Source organism: Struthio camelus, chromosome 2 (assembly GCF_040807025.1).
Source record: "Struthio camelus isolate bStrCam1 chromosome 2, bStrCam1.hap1, whole genome shotgun sequence".
Lineage (NCBI taxonomy): Eukaryota > Metazoa > Chordata > Aves > Struthioniformes > Struthionidae > Struthio > Struthio camelus.
In genome coordinates this window covers 28,739,146-28,762,136 of record NC_090943.1, presented here as the reverse complement: position 1 = coordinate 28,762,136, position 22,991 = coordinate 28,739,146, and the positions used below count along the sequence as shown (strand labels likewise).

The 22,991-nt window shown below is 46.7% G+C and overlaps 1 protein-coding gene across 1 annotated transcript; it reads left to right on the top strand.

Annotated features, from left to right (window-relative positions):
- The first annotated feature begins 3,858 nt into the window (after positions 1 to 3,858).
- On the top strand, positions 3,859 to 22,704 carry LOC104143695 (serum paraoxonase/arylesterase 2). Its single transcript, XM_068934894.1, has 9 exons — positions 3,859 to 4,014; positions 8,315 to 8,385; positions 13,415 to 13,470; positions 14,836 to 15,001; positions 15,798 to 15,924; positions 16,733 to 16,933; positions 17,621 to 17,702; positions 18,221 to 18,349; positions 19,296 to 22,704. The coding sequence occupies exons 1-9, from the start codon at positions 3,941 to 3,943 to the stop codon at positions 19,452 to 19,454; spliced, it is 1,065 nt and encodes a 354-aa protein (XP_068790995.1). The 5' UTR covers positions 3,859 to 3,940; the 3' UTR covers positions 19,455 to 22,704.
- The last annotated feature ends 287 nt before the right edge of the window (positions 22,705 to 22,991 follow it).

Genomic DNA, 22,991 nt, shown 5'->3' with positions numbered 1-22,991 from the left:
CGTTGGTATTACCTTGGAAGGGATTTTTCTCAGCAGTTGAGCAAATCAATGTATCTTGGTGTCACAGCAGGAGTATTTACCTTTTTGTGTGCAAAAGGCAATCTGCCTCTGTATTCTTGAACCTCCTGAGGGACCATGTCCTTATTAGGCATCATGATAAATATCAGTTTTATAACCAGATGGTGACTCTGTTTTCAGGTATCAGTGGGGTATGACTAGGGACTTTGCCTTGCCCTGTGGCAGCTGCTAGATAGCTGTAGGAATCTCCCTGCTCCCTGCTCTTGAATGGGGAGCTCGAAAGCGCTTTTAACTCCATCCGAGCTGAAGGATGCAGGGCTTATTGAATTCCTGGGATCTTGGAGTGCACAATCTGCAATTTCATTTTGATTGACTACCAGGGTTAAAGTTGTTACAGGGCCACAGCCTTTGCAGAAATTCTTATAATCTTTACGGTCTGCAGCTTCTGAAGCGCTTTCCCTCATTCTGGCCCTGTATCCTGCAGGATGCAAAGCCCAGGCTTTGCTGTGCTTTCTGCCTGGTTTTATGGTAAGCAGCTTTCTTACTTGCCAATTTTTATTTTTACCTGAAGCTGGCGCAGCACCTGCATGGATGTCAACAGAAATGTGATGGATCTATCCTTTTCATTAACCCAGCCCTGATGTCCGCATTCGGCACAACTGATGAGTTCATTTTAAGAACTCAGTGCAGCATCTTTGAGACTTCCCACACTGATTGGACATCTACCCTCTGTTTCTGCAGTGGAGCTGTGGCAGCATCGAGGCTAGCCTCTGGTTGCTTCCTCACATCTGCCTTGTCTTTGTGTCCTTATGTCATCTCCTGTATTTGATTCACTGTTTGCAGAGCAACTCTCGGACAGCAAGTGCTGTCTGATTCCTCACTCATTGCAGATCAGATCTGTCCTCAGGGTTCTCCCAGCTTGGGCAATTCTGACATTGCAAATGTTCGGTTGCAACACAGTGGCAAAAGCAGTGAGCCGCTTGTGCTTGGATCCCAGATGCGGCCAGTTCGTCTTGTGCCAGACAATTAACGGGACATTGCTGGTAATGATCATCAAGTTTTCAGCACACACAGTTGGGAGGATTTTACCTTGGTTCTTCTTATTGATACTACCCAAGTGTAGGATGTTTTCCAAACTTGGTGACCTCATCAATGATGAGTCAGGTGTTTCACTGAACTGTCTTTGTGATGCTGTTGAGATCCAACCAGAATTGTTCCTATATTGCATAAGCATGCACTATAGTCAGTGCAATAATGATTTAATCCTCAGCATTTTTGTAAGCCTCTTCCACCTAACAGTCAGCCAGTGCATTAAGTGACATTCTAAATTGTTAGTCATTTGAGATGATGCATTCTTATGTAGTCTTGACGGTATAGTTAAGGTTCTCACGTCTACACTGTAGGCTTCTGTATTTAGTCAGATGACCTCCCCCTCCCCCCACCCAGAGTGCTTTGGAGTCCTATTCTGACCTTTATTCTTTACTGTAAATCCATTGTAAGTACTTCAGCTATACAGATATCAGTGAATTTACTTTGGAATAATATTGGTAAAGTGAGAGCAAAATCTGGATAAAAAGAGAGTTTTAGCTTCTTAAAAGTTGGTTTAGTAACACATTGTTTCATTAATGACTTGGGCATGATGTGTTCTGAAATGGTTTGTTGTGAAATCAAGATCTGTATGTACTGATCTTCTGTATTTTATCAAAAAAGATGATATATGATAGAAAAGCAGATGTAAAGGGCATATATTTAACAAGTGAAATGTTTGAGACTTCTAAAGTTTTTAGGAGCAGAATTTACTCCCGTTACCTTTAGCCATGTAAACACTACCTTTTGGCATCTAGCTTCCCTCTATCGAAAGGGGAGAGAAAGCAAGCAAGCCTAGGCACTCACAGCGTGCTGCTCATCCTACTTGACCTGTGCTTCTTGCAAAATGATTGAACCCACCCTTGGATGTGTTTACAGGTGCCTCTCTCCTTTCTTTGACTGTAGAGGAGTCTACACGATTAAACTGGACTAAGACTTTTCCTGTCTCCCTTGTCTGGTCGTTCCTCCACTCCCAGGCTTGTCACGCCTCACCTGACTGAAATCCTACAGCTGATAACGTGCACACGACTCTTTCCTGTTTTTAATTATTATATTAGGTAGAAAGAGGTTGCTCCCAGGAGTGTGCCGAAGGTCAAGAGCTCAGGGAGGTTTATTAGAGACCAAAGAGCAGAAACACGTTCTCTAGCCTTGCTCCAGCAACTTGACAGGCCCATGGGGTACTAGAGAGGGGAAGCCGCAGCACACGCTGACAGTGTTGCCAGCAGACCCAAGGCTGGCCGGGACTGTGCTCAGGACGAAAGCTGCCCAGACAGCCAGGCTCTTCCTTCACTCCAGGACAACTTGATGAGCAGAGACGTCAGGGGAGATTCACTACATCTGCCTCCAGGCACCTACAGAGTAGATTCTTCCACTTGAACGGCTCCCTTTACAATGAATGCAGAGAAACGGATACTTTTTAGGGAAGATTTCTTGATCTGTTTTAGATGTTTTTCATGTGAATTGCTACCTCAGAGCAGACTGTTTACCTGCTCTGACTATACAGGATGCCTACATGCCTCGACATTAGCAAAGAATAAGGTAAATGAGTTTTTCACTTCAAGGGAAGACCGGAAAGTATTTGACAGATGGGTAGATCTCTTAAGAGATACTACATAGGTAGAAATAACATCAAGCTGAGCTGAAAATAGCTGCAAGTTGGGAGAGAAACTCAGGGGATTTATCCAGTTTGCTCCCTTTCTTGTTACTCTTTCCAAAGCATCTTCTTTTGAAGACCAGCTGTTGGGCTAGACAAACCCTTGGTCTGACACAATATGACCACTCTTATGATCTTATGACCAAGTCTGATGTCTGCATCTCCTCCACAGACATCTACATTTTGCCAGACGAATTGCACCCACTATGTGCCAAAAATGAGACCCAGACAGTAAGTAGTATGTCCTGTATCAAAGTGTGCTATAAATAAATAAATGGAAAATACTATGCCAACGAATGGCACTGAGCTGGATGAGATCAGAAATCATTCTTTTGCAAGTCCTTTTACACTACTGCAAAATACAGTAAAAACAAGGTGCAGTGCAGTCACAATCTTGTCTATGCCATGAGATATGTTTTTCAGAGTTAGATCATAAACAGAGAAGGGAAAGCCCTTGGCTATTTGTTTTGTCATCCCAGTATCCTAAACTTTAAACACTGCTGCCTATGCATCCCACCACATACTTCTAGTGTTAAAGCAGAGTTTATTAGAGTGAGATTTGTATGCACTGGCAAAGAAAGCTACCTCTAATTTCAGAGTAATCAAGGACCAGAAAGCGAAAATTTGAAAAGCAGGGGGAAGAAATATTTTCATAAATATTTGCCTATTGTTGCCATAAAAGGCAGCAATAACGATCTGCATTTCACCTCTTCCCTGGGTCCCTTAACCTGAAGCGCTAGTGAGCGCGGAGCCTCTGCTCAGCCTGGAGGGCAACGAGAGCAGGAGAAGAGCGGTTTTTTTTTAGCGGTTTCCTCTCATTCAGGACAGGGCGAAAGGTGGGACTCGAAGGCGAGGGGCTTCACTGTGCGGAAAAGGCGCGCTGCGGAGGGAGGGCGAGGCAGGGGCCGAGGCGGGCAGCGCGCTGTGCGGGGCGCGCCCCGACGGCGCCCGCGGCCCTCCCGCAGGAACGGGCCGCGGGCGGGCGGCAGCGCGGCGGGGCTGGGACGAGCCTCCCGCCTCCCGCCTCCCGCCGGCCGGGCAGCGCCTGCCGGGGCGCGTCCGCGGGGCCGCGCCCGCCCCTGGGCGCGGAGCGGGGCCGGCCGCCGGGGCGGGCCGGGGCGGGCTGCAGGCGCCGCCGGGAGCGGAGCTGGGCGGCGCGGCGCGGCGGAGCGCGGAGCGGCCATGGGGAAGCTGCTGGCGGTGGCTGTGGTCGGGATCGCGGTGGCGCTGGCGGGGGAGCGGCTGCTGGCTTTGCGGTGAGCCGCCGTCGGCGCGGGCGGCGCGGCGCAGCCGAGGGGGCGGCCGGGGCCGGGGCCGGGGAGCGGCGCTGCCGCCGCGGAGCGTCCTGCCCGAGGGAGCGGCCGGCGGGGTCCCGGGCACCGCGCTCCCCCGATAACCCTGGGCGCGCTCCTCGTCCTCAGCCAGGCCTCAACCTGATGTAAAGGGGGATGTGACATCGCCCCCGGGGCGGTGGGGCCTGGGCGGCCCAAGGCAGGTTGGTACGTGGGGTCGGGGGCTGGTTCCCGCCTGGTCGCCGAGGCTGCTGCTGATGGGGGCGCACGCTTGCATTGCCGAAACCCGTGTCTGCGGCTTCACCTCTTGTCCCGCCCGTTGGCCAAACAGCGAGTGGGAATCGCGTTGCTAAAAACTCTTGCCTTGTTTCCTGCTGAGGCCGACCTCTGGCTCATGACGGCCCCCGGTACGTGAGGTTTCCCCTGGCAGGGCACGCGCTGCTGGGAGCAAGTCGTCAGCTCTCCCACCCTGAGCCGAAACACCCAGCTGCTGGGCCGCGAGATGTGAACGCGACCACTGGCGTTACAGCGCTTTCTGTCTTGGAAACAAGTAAATGCACAACTGGTTGTTTTAGGCCGGAGAAGTGTCCAAGTAACAGCATCCAGCTAACGGATTTTTGGATTTGTAGTAATTGTAGCTAACTGCAGAAGGAGGTCTGTACTCGCTGGGGTACAACGTACCCCATATAGGTGTATTTGCACTGGACCCAACTAACGGCAGCACCGGTGTCGGCTTGAGCGGTCGCTGCGGTGGTGACGAGACCCTCCTGCCGCCAAGTTTCACAAGCTGGGAAGGTGGAGCTGGGACACGTTCCCAGGCTTTAGTTGGGGGGAGCGTTTCAAAGCACTGTGAGGGGGGCGGTCCTGTCCCTCCCCCCAAACCAAATGCACAAATGCAGTATTGGGAATCCGGTAAAGTAGACTCTCCTGTTAGAAGCGAGTTACTCGGTGTCAGTAGCTCTCTGTGTTTTTTTCCTGTTTTTCCCTGCGTTTTCAGCAAGCTGTACCATAGCAGCCGGCTGCAAGACTCTGGCAGAGTTTGTAAACATACAACTTCAGATAACAATGTACTCTGAATTCACTTTTTGCAGCCTTGGGAGGAGAAAGTGTGGGGCGATGTTTTTAATTCCTGCGAGGCCGGTCTGTTAGCAGCCCCCGCAGGAACCCAGCAGGCGGGGTTCCCTTTCTGCTGTTCCTTTTGGGTTTGGTACGCTGCCTCTAAAAGCTAGGACACAAGAATCCCGGAGCTGCTTAGGAGATAGTAAGACCAGAGGAGTTATTACAAGTCTTCAGGACCTTAGAAACCTCATTCTTTTGAATTAAGTTTGTTTATACATCTGCTGTTTTGCTGATCGCTACAAAACAGACTCAAGCTCACGGCTTGTGCAGCTGAAAACATGCCGATATATTCCTGGACTTCTTCCCAGAGGGCTGGGAGGAGAGGGGAGTCCTGCAGCTTCTTCGTGCCATGGTGTGCCTGGGGGATTGCAGTCCTCCACAGATGGCTCCTCGTCCGCCAGGGGTGTTAGTGGTCCAAAAGAGATGTTACCTGTTCCTGTAAATTTTGACTCCTTTATAGAAAAGGAGATATCTTATTTACATGCTCAGGTTTGACGATAGTAACAGTTCTCAATTACTAGGTTTCTCTGAAAAACGGGATTGGATATAACTGTCTAGTTTATATTCTCAGATATGTTAATCATTCAAGGTATTAAATTCCACATCTTCTTCATGTAGTTGAATTTTTGAAATCCCTGGTAAGTAAAGTTCTTGAGAGCTACTGATTGAAGTTACACTGAATTGTGCCATTGACTTTTATAAGTGGCTAGTTCTTTTCTGAAGGCCCTGGCTAATTTGTAAAACTTGAAAGTGAGTAATACTGTATTACCGTTTTCCTCAGACAATATGCGTATATGACATGACACAGGGTATATGTATATGACACAGGGTATCACACATATGTGACCCAGGGTATATGACTGTATATGGCCCTGTATATGACACAGGGTTATCATTTCATAACACTCTGTGTTGATAAGACTGTCTGCTTGGATACTGTGTGCAAAACAGCAGTGTGCTGCAGGAAAGAGTCGGACCATTAGAAGAGAATTGGGAGCAAAAAGAAAAATAGGAAGTTGTGTTTTGCAGTCCTGTCAGGGAGAAAAGGAAAGATCTGGGACTGGTTAGTCTGGAGAAGAGGAAACAGAGAGAGAGGGAATGGGCTTTGAATACGTAAGAGGTTGCTGCTCAAAGAAAAGCAGCGCCTGTTGTCTGGGTCTGAGGAAGGAGGATGGGCGGTAGAGGACGTAATTAGAATAACAGATGGGGTGGGAAAAGGTCCCCTCCGCTGGGGTCGCACCGAGTAGCGGAGTTCCGCCTTTTTGGAAGTTGCATCCCCTGCGGTCTGCAGCTCTGATGTACTTTCAGAAAGGCCAGTTAGCTATCTAGGCCATCTGGCTTAGTAGCTGAGGCTGCCTGAGCTGGATAAACTGACACATTTTGAAAAAGCCTCTCTATATGCTGTAGGCTTGTGACCGGTGTCCTTTCGAATTACTCTCATTCCAGTTCATGAAGTGTTTCCCTGGGAATGCCGCCGGGATGTTATCATCGCTCGCTGGCAGCTGGCTGAGCCGCTGCTGTCCTAGCGCGGCGGCGGCGGCAGCTGCGGATCGCTCCGTAAAATCGGGTGCAAACAGGAGAGGGGCGAGTCCCGAGGCAGCGGCGGCGTTAGCGTAGGGCATGACCCCCGAGCCGGCGCGGCGCGCGCGCTGTTGAGCGGCTGGCGGTCGCGCGGGAACCTCCGGGGCCTCGTGGATTAGGCTGCGCCGGGGGAGGAAACAGGGAAAGGCTGTGGGAGGTGGTGAGGCTGCACGCGACGGGGGCGAGCGCGGGAGACCCTTCCCTGCTGTGTGCCAGCCCTGGCCGGCAGTAACCTGCTCGCAGGACCCTTGGGGTAGACAAGAGTGCCTGGGAGAGTTAAAGTTGACTCCTTTCTCTTGCTCTCCCCTGCCTTTTTTGCCCTTTTTTTTTTTTCCTTGCCTTATGTTAAATCTGATAGCTCCTATATGTCAAAGATACAGTATTGAATCAATTTAGAATTTATAAATAAGGTCATTAAAAAAGTGCAGGACTTAAATGCTATACAGTGCTCAGCCATATCACATATTTCTCGTGCCACAGACTGATTTTGCTGTTAAGTTAATGCCTAAAACTATAGCATAAACATGGCTAGATTTTGGTACAAGATCTTTAAATACAGAATTGCCTATGCTTGGAGAAAGTACATCCTCAAAACGCGTGCATGACAGGGGTGCAAAACAGTAGAATACATTACTTCTAAAGCTTTCTTTTGGAAAAAAAATCTGGTACACTTGCTTGACATTTTTATGTGGAAGTACAAGTATTTGCTTACAGTACTGCGGATCCCACGGTCAAACACCATGGTCCTGGTACTGAGGTGCCTTTCATACAGTATCATACACATCTCATAACGGAGGAGAGGGAGAAATAGGAATTAATATGTGGATAGCCATTTGTGTCTGCTAACAGATACTTGGCTGTATATGCGTTATACCTACTTCGAGTCCAGTAGTACCTGCCTAGATCTAACACTACAGGTATTCAGGGGTGTCACAAGCACAGCTGAAGCATCGATGATGCTGTGTGTGGGAAGCTGGAGAGAAGATAAAGGAATGGGGTAATTGCTGAAAGTCCTCATACCGGGTACTGCTTGTCATTAAGAAGTGAGTAGTCCTGCCTTGCAACAATACTCTTGCTAAATCTGAATGTAGAATACGTATGAAGAAAGTGCAATTGCCAGTGACCTAGTCAGCAAAAATAGCCAGTGGGATGGAGTAAAAGGTTGCCCTTTCCTCATCGCAAAAAGTGGTCCTAACTGCAGAATGCTACTATATTTAGGCAGCTGAGACCTGAAGAACAAGTGTGACCGATCACATCATTTTGTTGTGTGTTTTAGCTGTACAGAGTGACATCAGTTCATGAAAACTTGTTCCTGAAGCTCATGAACAAAGTCAAGTTCATGAATAGCTATTCAGAATAGGAGAATCAATCTCTGAAATTGTGTAACCATTGCAGAGATTTGGAGAAACTGCTGTTGTCAGTACTGGGTTTTGCTGTGTGATATTTTACAGAGGATATGTTGCTGGGATATGGCAAGCAATAAAGCTAAAATAAAGATATGCTGGGAGTGTAAGTTGTTTTAAAACTGCCTGTGTGCGGTTAACTCTGCTCTTTTTGCTTGCAGGAAGAGACTCAATGCTTCACGGGAAGTAGACCCAGTAGAGCTCCCGAACTGCCAGCTCATTAAAGGCATTGGTAGGTGCTCAAAAGGACCGAGTCCACTGCTTTTGTCCAGTCTTAATTTAAAACCGGTTGTTAAAGCCAGCTTCTGAGCCTGATCCTGAAAATAAAACGCTAAATTAGCTTTCAGAAATATTGTATTACTTGGATTCTTAGGTCGAGAGAAGCGACAGGCAAAAGATTATACTGAAAAGCTAGCTGTTTCGGCATGATGGCTTTTGCCTTTGGCATTTAACGTTGCTGTGCCTTTTCTTGCAAATCAGTGCTTTGCAAATGTTTCTCCTTTGCTAAGCCACTTAGGAAATTATTTGGCTTTTAGATGAGGGTGCGCCCGCTCTTGAGGCAGGTGCTATCAGTGCCGCCTCTGCGAGAGGATCTGTGCGGGGGCGGACACTATTGGGGAACAGCACAGGTGGATGGCTAAGGAGAGGCTGATAGCGGCCGGCTTGTTCAAGGCCAGCCAGGACTGCTTCCCCTAATGCCCCATTTCATGGAGATTTAGGAGAGGACTTGTACCACTCTGTACACAGGAGCTCGGCACGGTTGCACAATTTAACCTTTCGGTTGCAAAGACCAAGGGGTCGTATTTGTGATTGCAGTCTAGTTTGTGGAGAGGTTTAACAAAGTGATTGAAATGTTGACTTTGTACTTCAGGTCATGCATTTTAGACCAGGAAATTTTTTCCTATCTTTATTTTTTTCTCCCTTTAGTAAAGCCAGAGTATGATACTGATAGCTTTAAACATGCGATGTGTCTCCCCTTCCCTCAAATTTTGATTTTTAAGCTTAATACAGGCTTAACGCCTAGGGTACTTTCCCCTTTAGTGTTTCAGAAATGTTTGTACTCTGTTGAAATTTGCTGGGATTTTGCATGTGTTAAAAAAAAAAAAGTTTTGGATGAGATTTAACAGCCTTGTCTTTGAGATTTAGCAGCCTTGCTGAGTCACAGTGTAGATTTCATAAATCTTCCCTCTTCCTTGTTTCAGGAATCAAAAATCTTTGTCAAGTGAAATTACAGCAATGAATGAATGTATGCAGTATTCCTTTGCCTGGGGTTATGTGCAGAATAAGTCTCTAGAAATCACATTTGAAGGAACTCGCCAAGTCTTCTAGACTGAGCTATGATTTACTCATGCAAGACTCAGGATAATGCTTGTTTGATGATGATTCATGTAAGAATCATTTTTGAGTGATTCTTTTAAGCGCATCACTATTTCACTCTTTACAAGATTTCGCAAAATACTTGTTCTGTTGAGGAAAAAAGGAAAGCTGGGAAATGCAAATAGAGTTCTGTTTAATTTCCCAGCAAAATGATGAGCAATATCTCATTTTTGGTGCCTGACCATTGCCTGAAGATTAGGTGAATTCTGAGAGCGCTGCTTTACTCAGGGGCTGCAGCTGATCAATTTACAAAGTTTCCTTCCTGCTTCTCACTTTGCTGTTGTAGCAGTGTCCGTCCTTTCGCGTGGAGCTGTGCGCCTTGTCTTGGGTTCAGGCAGTCATCTGCTGGCCTTTAGGAAAAAGCAAAATGAAGAAGCTAACTCCATCGGTCTGATGTGGCAGAAACAGAGATAACAAAGGACAGAAGCAATTTAAAAAGTTTTCATCTTGCCCCAGATGTCTTCCAAAATTCGCTTAATATGACCGGGGGCAGGTTAGAGTACTACGGTAGCCCAGGGAGCCCTAGCACATAGGTATTGCATGAGTAATGCAGTTCAAACCAGAGATTTTGCTGTGCTCAGATCTGTGAGGTTGCTCATGTGAGTGGCTGTAGCTGTGTAAGGTATCTTTCTACATGTGTATCTTGGTCCTCCTGGGCCTTTTTGCTTTAAAATGCTATGATAAAACTGAATAAGCACTATCTTTACTTTAACCATTAAAGTAATCCTGCTGGTCTCTTAAGTAGGACCATGGGTAATGAGCTGGATCAGCTCTGTACAAAATAATTTTAAACTACCCATTCTGTACATGGAAAAAGGTGGAGCATCTGGTGTAGTCTATTGTAATTATGTTAAAAGCAATGCATCAGTAGTAATGAAACCAAACCCAGAGTAAATAGAAAAATTCTCTAGTGGACCCTTATTTTTATGCACGATTTCCTCCTTTCTCTCTCTCTCTTTCTCTCTCTCTCTCTCTCTCTCTATCTCTCTCTTTTTTAAGACTTTGATCTGTTTTGCTTTTCAAACATTGTGCAATATAAGCACAGCTGCAAACATTGAACAAACTGATAAAAAGTTGCAGTTTGTCCTAAACCTCATCCAAAATATGTAGAAAATTCTGTATCTGTTGAATAAACAGTATCTTCTGAATTTTAGGGTGCCCTAATCATGTTAGTGGTTTCTAATAAATGAACTACATGTCTTGAAGTAATTCCCTAAGTTCAAGAAGCTGCTATAGAAATTTCTGTAAATACTTGCATCTTAGAACAGTACATGGGATATAAACATGAAATTTGCTTGCTTTGATGAAATTTGCTTGCTTTGGGGCATGAAATCCTTTTTTCTTTTTGTTAGGTGCTTCTGCAGAATAATTCGTACTATGTTAAAATAAAGAAGAATCAAATATAAAGTTTCTAGGGTAAACAGTGATTTTTTTTCTTGTTATCTTTAATTTTTATTTTTTTTTTTAGAACTGCCTATTCAGATAGCCCAGATAGACAAACTGGGCTAGGTGGTACAATTAAATAGTAAAATGCAGGTAACTTTCGGATACCTAGTAAATAAGTTGCTAGCTCTTTGGTCTTGCGCAGCCCTGGGACAGCGGCAGCGCAGAGGCGGCCCAGAGTGGGTCCTCTTAGGAGGAGGCTGGGACATTCCCTGCAGCTCTGTGTCTATAATCCTTCTCCTCTGCTGTCTTGGCGGTGGTGGCCCAGCAAGAGCAAGCTGAATAAGCGTTGCATTGGCCTTTGGATTGCTTTTGCTCTCTTCCACACATAGTCGAATCTAGCTGAGAAGTGGCCAAAATTTGCTTGGCTGTGCAATTTCTTGTTAAGTAGCGCTCGGTCGTTCAGTGCGGTGCTCTCTTACCTCCATCAGAACTGCTGTCATAAACCTGTGCTTTTTAACTGCCCCCTTCCAATTAGCTTTCTCCTCTCTCTGCTTGGCAGCCTCTTTCAGCAGAGATAAATGATTATATCGCACTCGATTTGTTCACTCACTGGTGCGCTGTACCGGCAAAGCTGTCTGTCCGGCTCATGTCACCGTGGTAATTGAGCCTCTCCAAACGTATTTATGTTGTTATCTGTGCAGCAGTCCTGGGAGGTGGGGAATTGCCACTAACCCCATTTTATAAATGTAGGTAGGCTTGGTGGGACAGTGAGCTGGGGCCAAAAAAAAAGAAAGGAACTTTTTTTTGGGACCAGGGTATGAATAGAGCTGAAACATCTGAATTCAAAATTTTAGCTGAAAAATATGAGGGTCTAAGTGTTTCAGGGCACTTCTAAATGTTTTAGGCCTCCTGCCTGAGCCCAGTCAAAATTCAGAAACCGTACCCAGAAATAGCGCTCCTCCTGGGGGGGTTGCACCACCGCGTCTTCCCAGGGCCTTTCTAGAGGGAGACGTCCCGCTGTAGTCTGGTGATTACCGCATGTGATTGGATGGATGAGTTTTAGGATCTGGTTCCTCTCCCCCTAAGACACTGATGTATTTTAATGCTGTTTGGTGGCCCCTGGATAAATTATAACCTGGCCAGACTCGTGCTGGGACAATTAGGAGTTACAGAAAAGCAAACAAGAAACCCGAGGGTTTTGCAGGTGCTTTCCCTCGGGAGGAGGCTGTGCGGGCAGAAGCGCTTCTCCGTTGTCCTGGCTTCGACGGCTTTGCTTTCCCCAGAGACGGAGGTCCAAAACCATGTCTGCGTAGCCAGCTCCCGGCGTCTTCCTCCTCCGCAGGCAGCTCTTTGGGATCGCCACGTCAGCACGTCTCTGCTGGCCATGCGCGATGTGGGGAATTGCAGGGCCCTGGGGTCTTCCCTGGGACGGACCCACGGCTGCGGCTCCTGGCGTGGAGGGAGAAAGGGAAAACAGGGCTGGAGCGAGATGTGGAGGGTCACGCGGGCAACCCGTGGCGCAGAGGGGAGGGGAAGGCTGGGTGGAAAAGCTCTGAGTTGGGTTGCCTTGTTAAATAAAACCTGCAGAACAATTTCCTGCTGAAGTAGAAGCTCTCGGGTGGGTTTTAGTACAGTCATTTTCTGGAAACCGGCTTATCTGGAATTCTGGCTGCATGTTGGAGAAAAGCGGGGAGGCTTCTGGGAGAAGCTATGAAAATGCAGGCTGGCAAACATACTTGAGCATTGGACTAAAAACTGTGGAGAGTACTTGATCACAGTCTAAAATTGCTTAGTGTTCTTACTAAAGGGCTGTTTTTTCCAGCAGGGAAATATATTACAGGAACTGGCAAAATTGGAAATGATTGCCCATGGTTAAAAATATGGTCTAACTATTAAACCTCTTAGCTGTTAAAGATACAGTAGTTTCACTGTTACTTGAGAGCTTTAACTAAATATTTGGCTATCCATCTTAATGAAATGTCCCAGCTCAGCCCCAAGAATTAGCGTGTGAAATTCTCCCGGGCTGCGTTACCGGAGTGTACAGACCAAGTGATCATTATAGTCCTGCCATGAAAAGCACTTAATCTAAAGTAGGTGCTAGTTGGTTGCTGCAGAACATCATAATTGTCAAAAATGAGTGATTCATCCCGTGTGGACTTGGCCCATGAGCCCAGGGGAGTGCAGCGCTGGAAGAGAAACTTCCCGAGCTCAGGGGGCAGCCTGTGTCTGTGGCCGGGGCGGGAGGAGAGGCAAGAGGTGAATTTAAGTGCTATTTCATAATATGGAGCATGAGAGGCCAAAGGTGGGGGGGAGGGGGCTTTTGCTATTGCTTTTAATAATTTCTGCAGCTGCTACTGCTTTCTGTACTGCACCTTACCCGTTGTGCCGTCATACCAGCCAGGAGCATTTGTGAGAGCTGGAGTTGCAGTAAGCAGAAGGTTATTCAGCAGGGAATGCTTAACATCATCTGAAAAAACTGTTTTTCTCTGTCCTTGCAGAAAGGGGTTCAGAAGACATCGACATTCTCCCTAACGGGCTGGCCTTCATCAGCTCCGTAAGTGTCTGCGCGCCTCCCTGTGCAGGGCTCGCCTGATTTGTTGCCTACAGAAGCAACAGATGGAAATTGCCAGACGGACTCTTTTCCTGCAAGCGTGGCTCCTGAGCGATGGCGCAGGCTTGCCTGAGTCAGCTTAACCAGCATTTCCCCCTCTTTGAGCAAGTGCCTTTTTCAACTTAGAAATGGTGGTAGTGGTGGTGGCGGCTCCATCACGTGTATCCTACTGCACTTGCTTATCTCCCTGTGTAACCTTGAATTTCTCTCATGCTGCTTACTTGACATGCTGAAATGACAAACATCTCCCTTGTTAAAAATGAGTGTAAATTTCTTATCTTAAAAAAATCAGATTTTGTGTGTTGATTTTGCTGTTCCTGTGGGTTCGTTGGTTTGTTTGTTTTGGCCTTTAGGACTTATGTTTTCAAGCTTTTCTTTGCCCTCAAGAGGGCTAAGAATTGCTTTCTAAAACAAAAGCTGCTGTTTTCATTCATGTGCTCTAGGGACATCAAGAGAACAGTAACATGGCAAAATTCGTGACGGAAATCGTAAGCTGTCACACTGCCGCTGTTCACCATGACTTTACCGTGTCTCTGTTGGATGCATTTAATTGTGTTGGGCTTCCAGTTTTTCCCCCCAGTGTGATTGTTCAAAGGGTGATTTCAAACAGTCACGGAAAATACGAGGGGAGGGTAAAGGTGTTCCCTCAGCGTGGTTTTGCAGGGCCGAAGTCAGCTGGGATGAGCCATGCAGCCCGGAGCCGCAGGATCGCGGGGAGCCTCGTGCAGGGCGAAGGGCTGGGGGGAAGCTGGTCATTGCTGTGGCATCGAAAGCAGGGTGGGTTTTTGGTGTCTTCCTGCACGTATCAGTCCCTTTCCTGGTGCTGGTGCTCAGCAGAGTCTCTCCAAGATGAGCTTGTAGCCTACGTTGGCAGAGGCTGAACAGTGAAGGCTTGTTAAGCTGCTTTGGGGAAGAAAGGAGGGATTTTGGTAGTGGGACTTGGCCCATATGCAGCCGCCTGCCTCGTCTCCCCATCCTTCCCTGTCTCCCCAGGAAGGAGGTTGGCGCAGGGTGATGGGGAGGGCAACTTGATCGGGAGCCTGACACGGCTGGTAGGTGATGCCACGTGCCCAGGAGCACAGCTCCTCACGGCCTTGGTGTGGCTGGCACCCACTGCACTGTGAATTGGGGGGTTGCTGGGGAGAACAGAGCGTGTCCCTTCTCTGCCTGCTTTGGGGCACAGCAGGCTGACGCCGGAGAGATCCTGGTGCGTGCTTGCAAGCCTCAGCAAGGCTTCACCTTTTTCAACCTTGTTATGCTCCTCTTACCTTTCTCCCAGGCTGATCTTACTACGTTGTGATTTCACAGGGTTTGAAATATCCAGGAATGCACAGCTTTGTACCAGACAAGCCAGGTGAAATATTTTTGATGGATTTGAATGAAGAAAATCCAAGAGCAGTTGAACTGCGAATCAGCCGTGGGTTTGATCTGGCATCGTTTAGCCCTCATGGGATGAGCACTTATGTAGATGAAGGTAAAGAGACCTTTGATTGGAAATGGTAGCAAATCTCAACCTAGAGAGCGCAAGCAGAAAGGCCTTCGCTACCTTGCGATGCACTCCCAATAGCCTGCACTTGGAGGGAGAGAAAAAGGTTTTCGGGCAGAAAGGTGTTCCATAAATTGAAAGGAAAGAAAACACAGGAAATGTTTCAAGTGTTGAAACCACCTCAAGTTTATTTTAGCCACTTACCTCTGTCTCACCCTTGAGCTCAAGGATTTTCAAGAGACGTGCATGACAGTCAAGTAGTGACCAGAACGGGGACTGCTGTGGCTAAAGGGTACTTTGTGGCCAAGAGATGAGCAACTAATGTTCTCCCATGGAAGGCTATTACCATCTCCTTCCTCTCTCTTCCCTCTGTCCTTTTGCTGAGGTTTTAGCAAGGCCACCAGAAGGCCTCCTTCCCAGCCAGCGGTGGCTATCGCATGCAACTAGGCACTACAGTGAGTCTGACTGCAGCTCCCGTCAACTTGCGTGCAAAGTTGGAGCCTTATTTTCTTCCTCTCTTTTCTGAAATAGTAAAAATTTATTTTACATGGCAGTTGTCAGGAGGGAGAAAGGCCAAACGAGGGCTGGGGATCTGGATTCTGATTGCATTGACGTCCTGCTGTATGGAGCGGCAGATTTGTGGTACTTCGTCCTTCTGCCTCTGAAAAGCCATGAGCCAAAAGGTGCTCTGTAACGAGGCTGCTTCAGAGCTGTGGATGCTTAGACGTTCAAGCTGTTGCAGAGACCTAGTGAAATTCAGCTGTTTCCTTTTCTTTCTTTTAAGATGACTCTGTGTACCTCTTTGTTGTGAATCATCCGCATCAGAAGAGCACAGTAGAAGTGTTTAAATTTTCAGAAGATGACAATTCTCTTGTACACCTGAAAACCGTTCGACATGACCTTCTGTCAAGGTATTGGATTCAAATACAGCCTTCCCCCATCTAAGAATAGGATTCTTGTGGTAAAATCCAAAGTAAGATAATTTTATCTTTAGGGTAATATTAATAAGAGAGCTTTTCTCTTTCACATGGCTTTTCTGTTTCTCTCATTAATTAATTCTTATTTGTGTAATCAAGTGCTGTGTTTTTCCAATGAGCAATTTTAGTAGTTGTGAAATATCACTAAATCAGTCTTAAACTCTGCGGATTGATGCCAGTGAATTATTGTAGTTTGGCATCCTTTTCTCCTCCTCTCGTGTAACCCAGTTCACTGCATATAGGAATCTTCAGATGTTCTGTTATCCTCAATTTGCTGCACTGTAGAAAACGTATATTATTAGCTTTTTCTTTTTTTGCTACCTACAACATTTTCTTGGTCTATGGTGCTGCAAAATGATTGCAATATGAAGGGAGCTTGAAAAAGTAAGTTGTCACAACTCCTAGCAGTTCTCTGTTTTCCAGCTGAGTGTAATAGAGAGAGCAGAAGAACTCTGTGGGCTTGTAAACAGGTAGCCAAATCACTGATTAAAGCCCCATGGTCTTGTTCAAGTCTCAGCACTTTATAGTTCTGCCCTGTGTAAAACAAAATGGAAGTAACAGTGGTCTAAATAACACAGTGTGTATCTGAAATGCCATCTGTAATTGCAGCACCTTTATAACTATTGGGTAACTGTATCCTGACTGGATTCTGGGCAATCCTGCAAAACTTTTTCGTAACTCTAATTTAATTCTTTTCTTATTTCCCACTCTCTCTCTCTCTCTCTCTCTTTTCTTTTTTTAGTGTGAATGATATAGTAGCTGTGGGACCAGACAGCTTCTATGCAACCAATGACCACTACTTCTTTGACTTCATCTTGATATTCTTGGAGATGTTCTTGGGTTTAACTTGGTCAAATGTTGTTTACTACAGTCCACAAGAAGTTAAAGAAGTAGCAGCTGGGTTTTATTCAGCCAATGGAATTAATATGTCACCCAATGGAAAGTAAGTTTCTCCTGGCCTCTGGCTTTGTTGGATCACATGAAAGAATCCTGAAATCCTAATTTGTACTTGCAATTCCTCTATGGTTAAAGCGTCTAAAGGCTCGTGTAAAAGCTCACGTAAGGCAAGGTGCTACCTGAAAATATAAGCAATACGAAGTGTTTGTAGAGCAAAAGTAAAATGTTTCTCTCTCTAACTATAGGCAATGTTTTCTGCTTTATGTAGTGTTTTATGTGCAGTAATATCAAAGGTTGTTGCATTTTAACTGGCTGATAAAGAAGTTTGTATATATTGCTTGCAAGGAGCAGTGGTAAGCATTTCTTCTGAAAGTGGGGAATGCTCTACAGTCTTAAAGTCTGTACGAGTGCATTAACTAGTTATGGGGTTTAGACAGGTGATCTTTAAAAACAAAAAAAAAAAAAGAAGAAGAAAGTATATTTGTGTGCCTAATGATCCAGGGCCAGTTTCACACGTGTTGTAAGGGAAGAACGACATGGCAGGAAACTACATTAGTGCCTCAGCAGGTTGGCTTCAGTTCAGCGCCCCTAGGCCTGCTTTAAATTTCTCTTGCCGTGTAGGAGTTGTTGGCTGGAATTCCTCGTAGAAAGAGCTGGGCTTACACATGGGAAACTGACGGTTTGTGGTATCTGCTTACCTATATACCTTACTAAGAGGTGCTTTCTTTTGAAGGTACATATATGTTGCAGATATATTTGATCATAATGTCCATGTTATGGAAAAACATGCTAACTGGAATTTAACCCATGTGAAGGTAAGGTGCTGCTGTTTCAGAAGAGTCATGTGCGAATTAGCGGGTTAGTCCCCACGTACGCTTCAGATCCCCCCCTGCTCACGCATGACGTTGTGCTTTGCAATGGCTCCTGCTGCGGACTTGCGGAGATGTTGCGCTCCCCTGACAGAGCTTCGGGTCTTTGGCCGTCACACCAGCAGCCAGCCTGGGATCCCGAGTGGGAGTCTCGTTCTCTCAGTGCGGGTGAAGCTGCAAAGCACAGAAGTAACGAACGTGAACATAGGTGTGAAAGCAGCCACAGGGCAGAGCTTGGAGCAGCAAGTGGGTTTCACATGGCGTGGAGGAGAGCAGAAAGTGTACGGTGAAAAATAAAAACAGCCCTGGTGGGGGGAATAATGAGAAACATTTCTTCAGTTAAAGAAGGGTTTTGGATAAGTCTATTGATAATGACTGAAAATACAATAGTGTTGTATTAGCTTCCAGGACTTCCGATAGCTCTAACTTCTCTGTTTGTTTTGTTTTTCTTCTGTGTTGGGTAGACGCTGCAGTTGGATACTCTTCTCGATAACTTATCTATTGATCCTCACACTGGAGACATCTGGACGGGATGTCATCCCAATGGGATGAAGCTGATCTACTACAGTCCTGAAAATCTCCCTGCCTCTGAGGTGTGTTCTGGGAGACTTTACTGGTCTCTTGGATCTGTCTGTCCCAGAAAATTGCATTGTTCAACTTATCCTGGCATAACCTAACTGATGCCTGACCAGCCTTTGTGAAAGCAAAGACCTCCCTGTCACCCAGCTTACGGCTTCTGGTCTCATATGGAAAACGTGAACAGTACCTACCCAGCTAACAAACACCTATTCAGTTGCTTAGGAGACAAAAGCATAATTTCCATTTAGCAGTTCAGTCATTGTGGATTCCTTACGCTGCGATCTGTGCAGCTGTGGCTGCACAATCAGATTTTGATGAACTGTGTTAATTACTGAGCCAGCATCTCTTTGCAAAACAAAAATATTGACTGAGTGCAAAGCAAGATCAGAGATGTTCTCACCCTGAAGATTTAGTTGTGCAGGTCTAGCTCTGCCGTAGGTGACACTAATTCTTTTTTTCCTTTTGAAATCAAGGAGGAACTTGCATTATAGCGCTCGCTGTTGCGCGGGCAGGGGACTGATTAGCATTCATTTGATTTTAGTGGTGTATTAAACTTTCCATGAGACACTTGTCAAAGTTACCATGTTTAAAAACAGTAGATTTCTAAAATCAGGCAGTTGTTTACTCTCTCTGGAAAAGGTATGAAAACAAGTAGATATTAGGCAACTTTTAGCTTGGAAAAAATGTGCACATCCCTAACGCTGGGGTTGACTGCTTTACTTAGTCGGGTGGATTCTCTGTTGCATAAATACTTTAAAAAAAAAAAAAAAAGTCAGTCTTCATGGACCATGCTTCACTGAATAGGTGGCCCTATCACGGGAATCCCTTGGTGAAACTGTGGCACTTATCAGCAGCTTATCAATCTAAATAATGTGTTTAAATTAACGTACTGCTGTTCCATCTGTGGGAAATGTTTGTGCGCAGCAGTCTCAGTGGGCATATTCTCCCTTCCCCCCGCAGGTGCTTCGTATCCAGAACATCCTCTCGGAGAAGCCTACGGTGACGCGCGTGTACGCCGACAACGGCTCAGTGCTGCAAGGGAGCTCAGTGGCGGCGGTCTACGAGGGAAAGCTGTTGATTGGCACAGTGTTTCACAGAGCGCTGTACTGCAAGCTATAGCCTGGTTCAGGTGAGATTTGTTGCAGCGGAAAGGGTTTAATTCCATGCGAACTCACTTAGTTTCTGCTAAATTTGCTAATTACAAGACTCTTCCAATAAACGTTAACCAGAGCCATGGAAATGTATTTTAGCCTTCCTCTCCAAAAGGGAAATGAGAGTTTTATGCAATAGTAAAGGAAATAATAGAATTTAAGGTGAGACATTAGAGCTTCTTTCTTTAAGGTGGATGACCCACTGTCAGAAACAAAGGGTAAACTTGAAGTTCAAATTGCGATTACAAATAGCTGAAACTGTCAGACTTGGAATTATCCACTGTGACTGGATCTCTGCTTTTTTTTTTTTCTTGGAGAAAATTGGTTTTCTACATGAGAATTGCTAACTGCACGTCTGATGCCCTTTCCTGTCTCTGATGCTTGGGCTTTCCCAAGGATTGTGCCAGGGGTTCTTTTTCTAAACCTTCCTGCCAGCTTCCCTTAACGCTGCAGGACACAGTGGAAGGAGAATTAATGTTATTTCAGTCCCATTTCTTTTCTCTCCCCTTTTAAAGCCATTAAAATAGCTTACATTTAAGTGTTTTAAAAGATTAAAGATGTTAGTTTAGTTTCATAAACCTTTCTGAAGAGGAAGAATCATTTTGGGAATGATTTCTGAATAAGTCTTCCAAAGGGAGTTTAAAAAAGCCTTTTTATCTTGAGGGGTGGGAAGCACCTCCCGAATATCTTCAGTGAAAAGCGTATTAGCAATTATTGTGCTCTGTTGCAGCAAGGGGAACGTCTGTGGGTGCTTTGCTGCAGTGACTACCTGCGCGTGTGGTTCATGCGCCTTCAGTGTCTAATTTCAACTCTGTATGGAGCTGATTGCAGCTGTGTTTCTGTGCAGAAAGCGTCTAATTCACGTCACCTTTATGCCTAGGGAGTTACTGGTAACACTGTATTGTATAGCGTTAAAAGACCTATCCAGGTTTCCATCAAATGTTATTTTTACAATGGCGTCAGTTAGTATCACTGCCAATAAACTGACTTAAGTGTCCTTCCAAGTTGGAAGTCAGGGTTGTGCTTCACAGCATGACGCTGGTCTTGCAGGAACCTCTGCTTTAACTACACTTAATTTTGTGCCTGTGGAGCGAGTGCCTCCTTCATGAGGATGGGTGTCCTCACTGCAGGGCAGTCCCTGCGGCTCTTTCTGTCCTCCCGCCGCAGACCCCTGTTCCGGTTTCGTGCAAGATGTTGACTTGCAGCAAACGGTGCTGTATGACCCGTGCCTGCTCTGGCGCCGGGGGTGTTGCTGCGCTTCCTGCGAGTGCTGGTGCCGTCGCTCCTTGCCGGCTCGGCTCAGCCTCTGACCAGTTTTACCAGCCAGAGTGCCCCACGTGCCGGTAGTTTCTCCTTCTGGGGAGGCAGGCTGTGAAACCCGCTGTGTTGCAGAGCTAGTGCAGCCCTCAGCTGATTCGGGAGGGTATTTCCTCGCTGCTATTCTTGCACCGCTGCGTGGAGAAGAAAAGGCAGGCTGGGCATGCAAGTGCAGACTCAGGCGCTGAAAGAGCTAGTCCCTGGGTGCTCCTTGCTAGTCTGGCTTTGCTGTTGCCTGCTGCAGCCTGCTTCCCCACCAGCCGCCGCCGCTGCCGCCGAGCTGGCGAGCGCTGTGCGGGGAGGTCAGTAGGCCCAAAACATGGGACCTCTTCTGAGATGATAGTGCAAATAATCTGGTCTGTAGCACCCCCAACACCAAGGTGGGACCCAGTGTATGAGCTAGCCTTTGCCTGTCTTCGGGTTTTGCAGTCCTGGCTGAGAGGAAGCGCTGCTGTGGGATGAGAGTTGGGTAGGCCGTGGCCGTGAGCAGTACGGCTGGGTGCTGACAGCTCCTGGCTCCTGTGCTTTTCCTTGCCAAGACAGTCAACCTAATACCTTTCACCCCCTGCTATAAACATAACCCATGGAGTTGCTGTTCCTTCTTGGAGGCAAGCAGGGCAACGCTACAGAGCGCAGAGGCTGCGCTCAGGATTGGGCTTATGGGAGTGCTGTTCCCTGTCCTCCGCAGAGCTGCCCTGGGTGGTACTGCATTGCCTGGTGCGCCCCGAGGACGTCTGCTGCAGGCTTAGCCAGCAGAGAGGCTCTTGTCTAAGGCATGCTGCTGAGTGCAAGACGTTGTGTGGGGCGTGAGCACAGGGCTGCTGCCGCCAGGCCAGCGTGGTGGCTTGCTGCTGTGCCCTGCCTCACGCCGGGGCTTCCCAGCCCTGCAGCAAGAGCAGTTGCCTGGATTCGTGGTGTTTGGTATGCAAACAGCACATGCTGCAAGGGTCTAGTGATGGCTAGCAGGGGAAACCTGAGCTTTAGCAGTGAAGCTAGCTAAGCAAACTGCCTCGTCTCTTGGGCATGAGTTGGTCTCTGCAGAACCTGTGGTCTTTGCTCCTCTCCAGAAATGGCTGTAGCTGAATTTGGGGACCCAGCTGTTTGCCCAGCACGTCCCAAGGCTTGCTGTCTGCCTTGGGAGGCTTGGGTGACCAGGGACTCGTGCATTTGGCGCACAGACACGAGCTTTTTGCTAACCAACAGCATGTAGCCAGCTGAGCGAACCCTTCCCTGCAGTAGTACAGAGCTGGCCCCGCATAAGGCTGGCTTTTGTCTCCTCCCTTTGCCAGACTTGGCTTTGGTATCAGTCCACTGTACCATGGACTCAAGAATGTAATTTACAGTAACTCTGACTTTGTTTCTTCTTCCCTAGCAACTTCTCTCCCTACAGGGCATTTTCTTCACCTTCCCTGGGAAGCAGCCTGCTTTCCTAGAGGAAGCTGTGAGCCATTTTCAGTACTGAGGAACACCCCGTTTTCAGAGCTTACGTAGCAAATATTCTAACATTGTTCTGAGGGAAGTTCTCAAAATATAGGGAGGCTGGGATATTAATTTATTTGTGATTAGCTAAAAAGCTTGTGTGGTAGCATTTTTTAATAATTATTTTAGGCTTGTGACACTATTTGTTCTGAAATGAAGTGCCATATTCTAAAGAGTTAACATCTTAAAGGCATGGTAGCGAGACAGCTAAAACACTGACCGGTTTCCTTTGTGGTTGTGTAAGTGTAATAATCAGTGTTTGCCTCAGCATTGTTAAAAGTAACGGATGGAAAATTTAATTTTACATTTTCCAGTAACCTTCTGATGAGTAAATCTACAAGTTGTTGGGTTTTTGTCAAACTTCTCCCACTTTTTAAATTGTTTCTGGCCATTCAGAAAATAAAGAATGTGTTCATTTGTGACTGGCTTGAATGTGTTCACTTGTTACTGGCTTGTCTTTCTCTCCCCCCCGCCCCCCCCTTTTTTTTTAATTTAAAAACATTAATGAAAAAATTGCTTGTGGGCTGCTGGTATACGGAAGTGCATGCACTGGCAGGCCTTACCTTTTCCTAAAGCTTTTGAGAGGACGAAGACAAGTAGGTAGGACTAAATTCCTTTTAATGTGATGGAGGGAGGGTTGAAGCCCATTGCCACCTTCCCACAGCGTCCCAGCCTTTCAGGCGCGATGAAGGAATTGAAGCTGGGCCAC

What these genes read in the sequence shown, in the direction of transcription:
- LOC104143695 (XM_068934894.1), top strand. Translation starts at nt 3,941, where the DNA reads ATGGGGAAGCTGCTGGCGGTGGCTGTGGTCGGGATCGCGGTGGCGCTG. An exon ending in CCAGCTCATTAAAGGCATTG is followed by an intron (nt 8,386 to 13,414) that starts GTAGGTGCTCAA and finishes CTGTCCTTGCAG; the next exon opens with AAAGGGGTTCAGAAGACATC. An exon ending in GGCTGGCCTTCATCAGCTCC is followed by an intron (nt 13,471 to 14,835) that starts GTAAGTGTCTGC and finishes GTGATTTCACAG; the next exon opens with GGTTTGAAATATCCAGGAAT.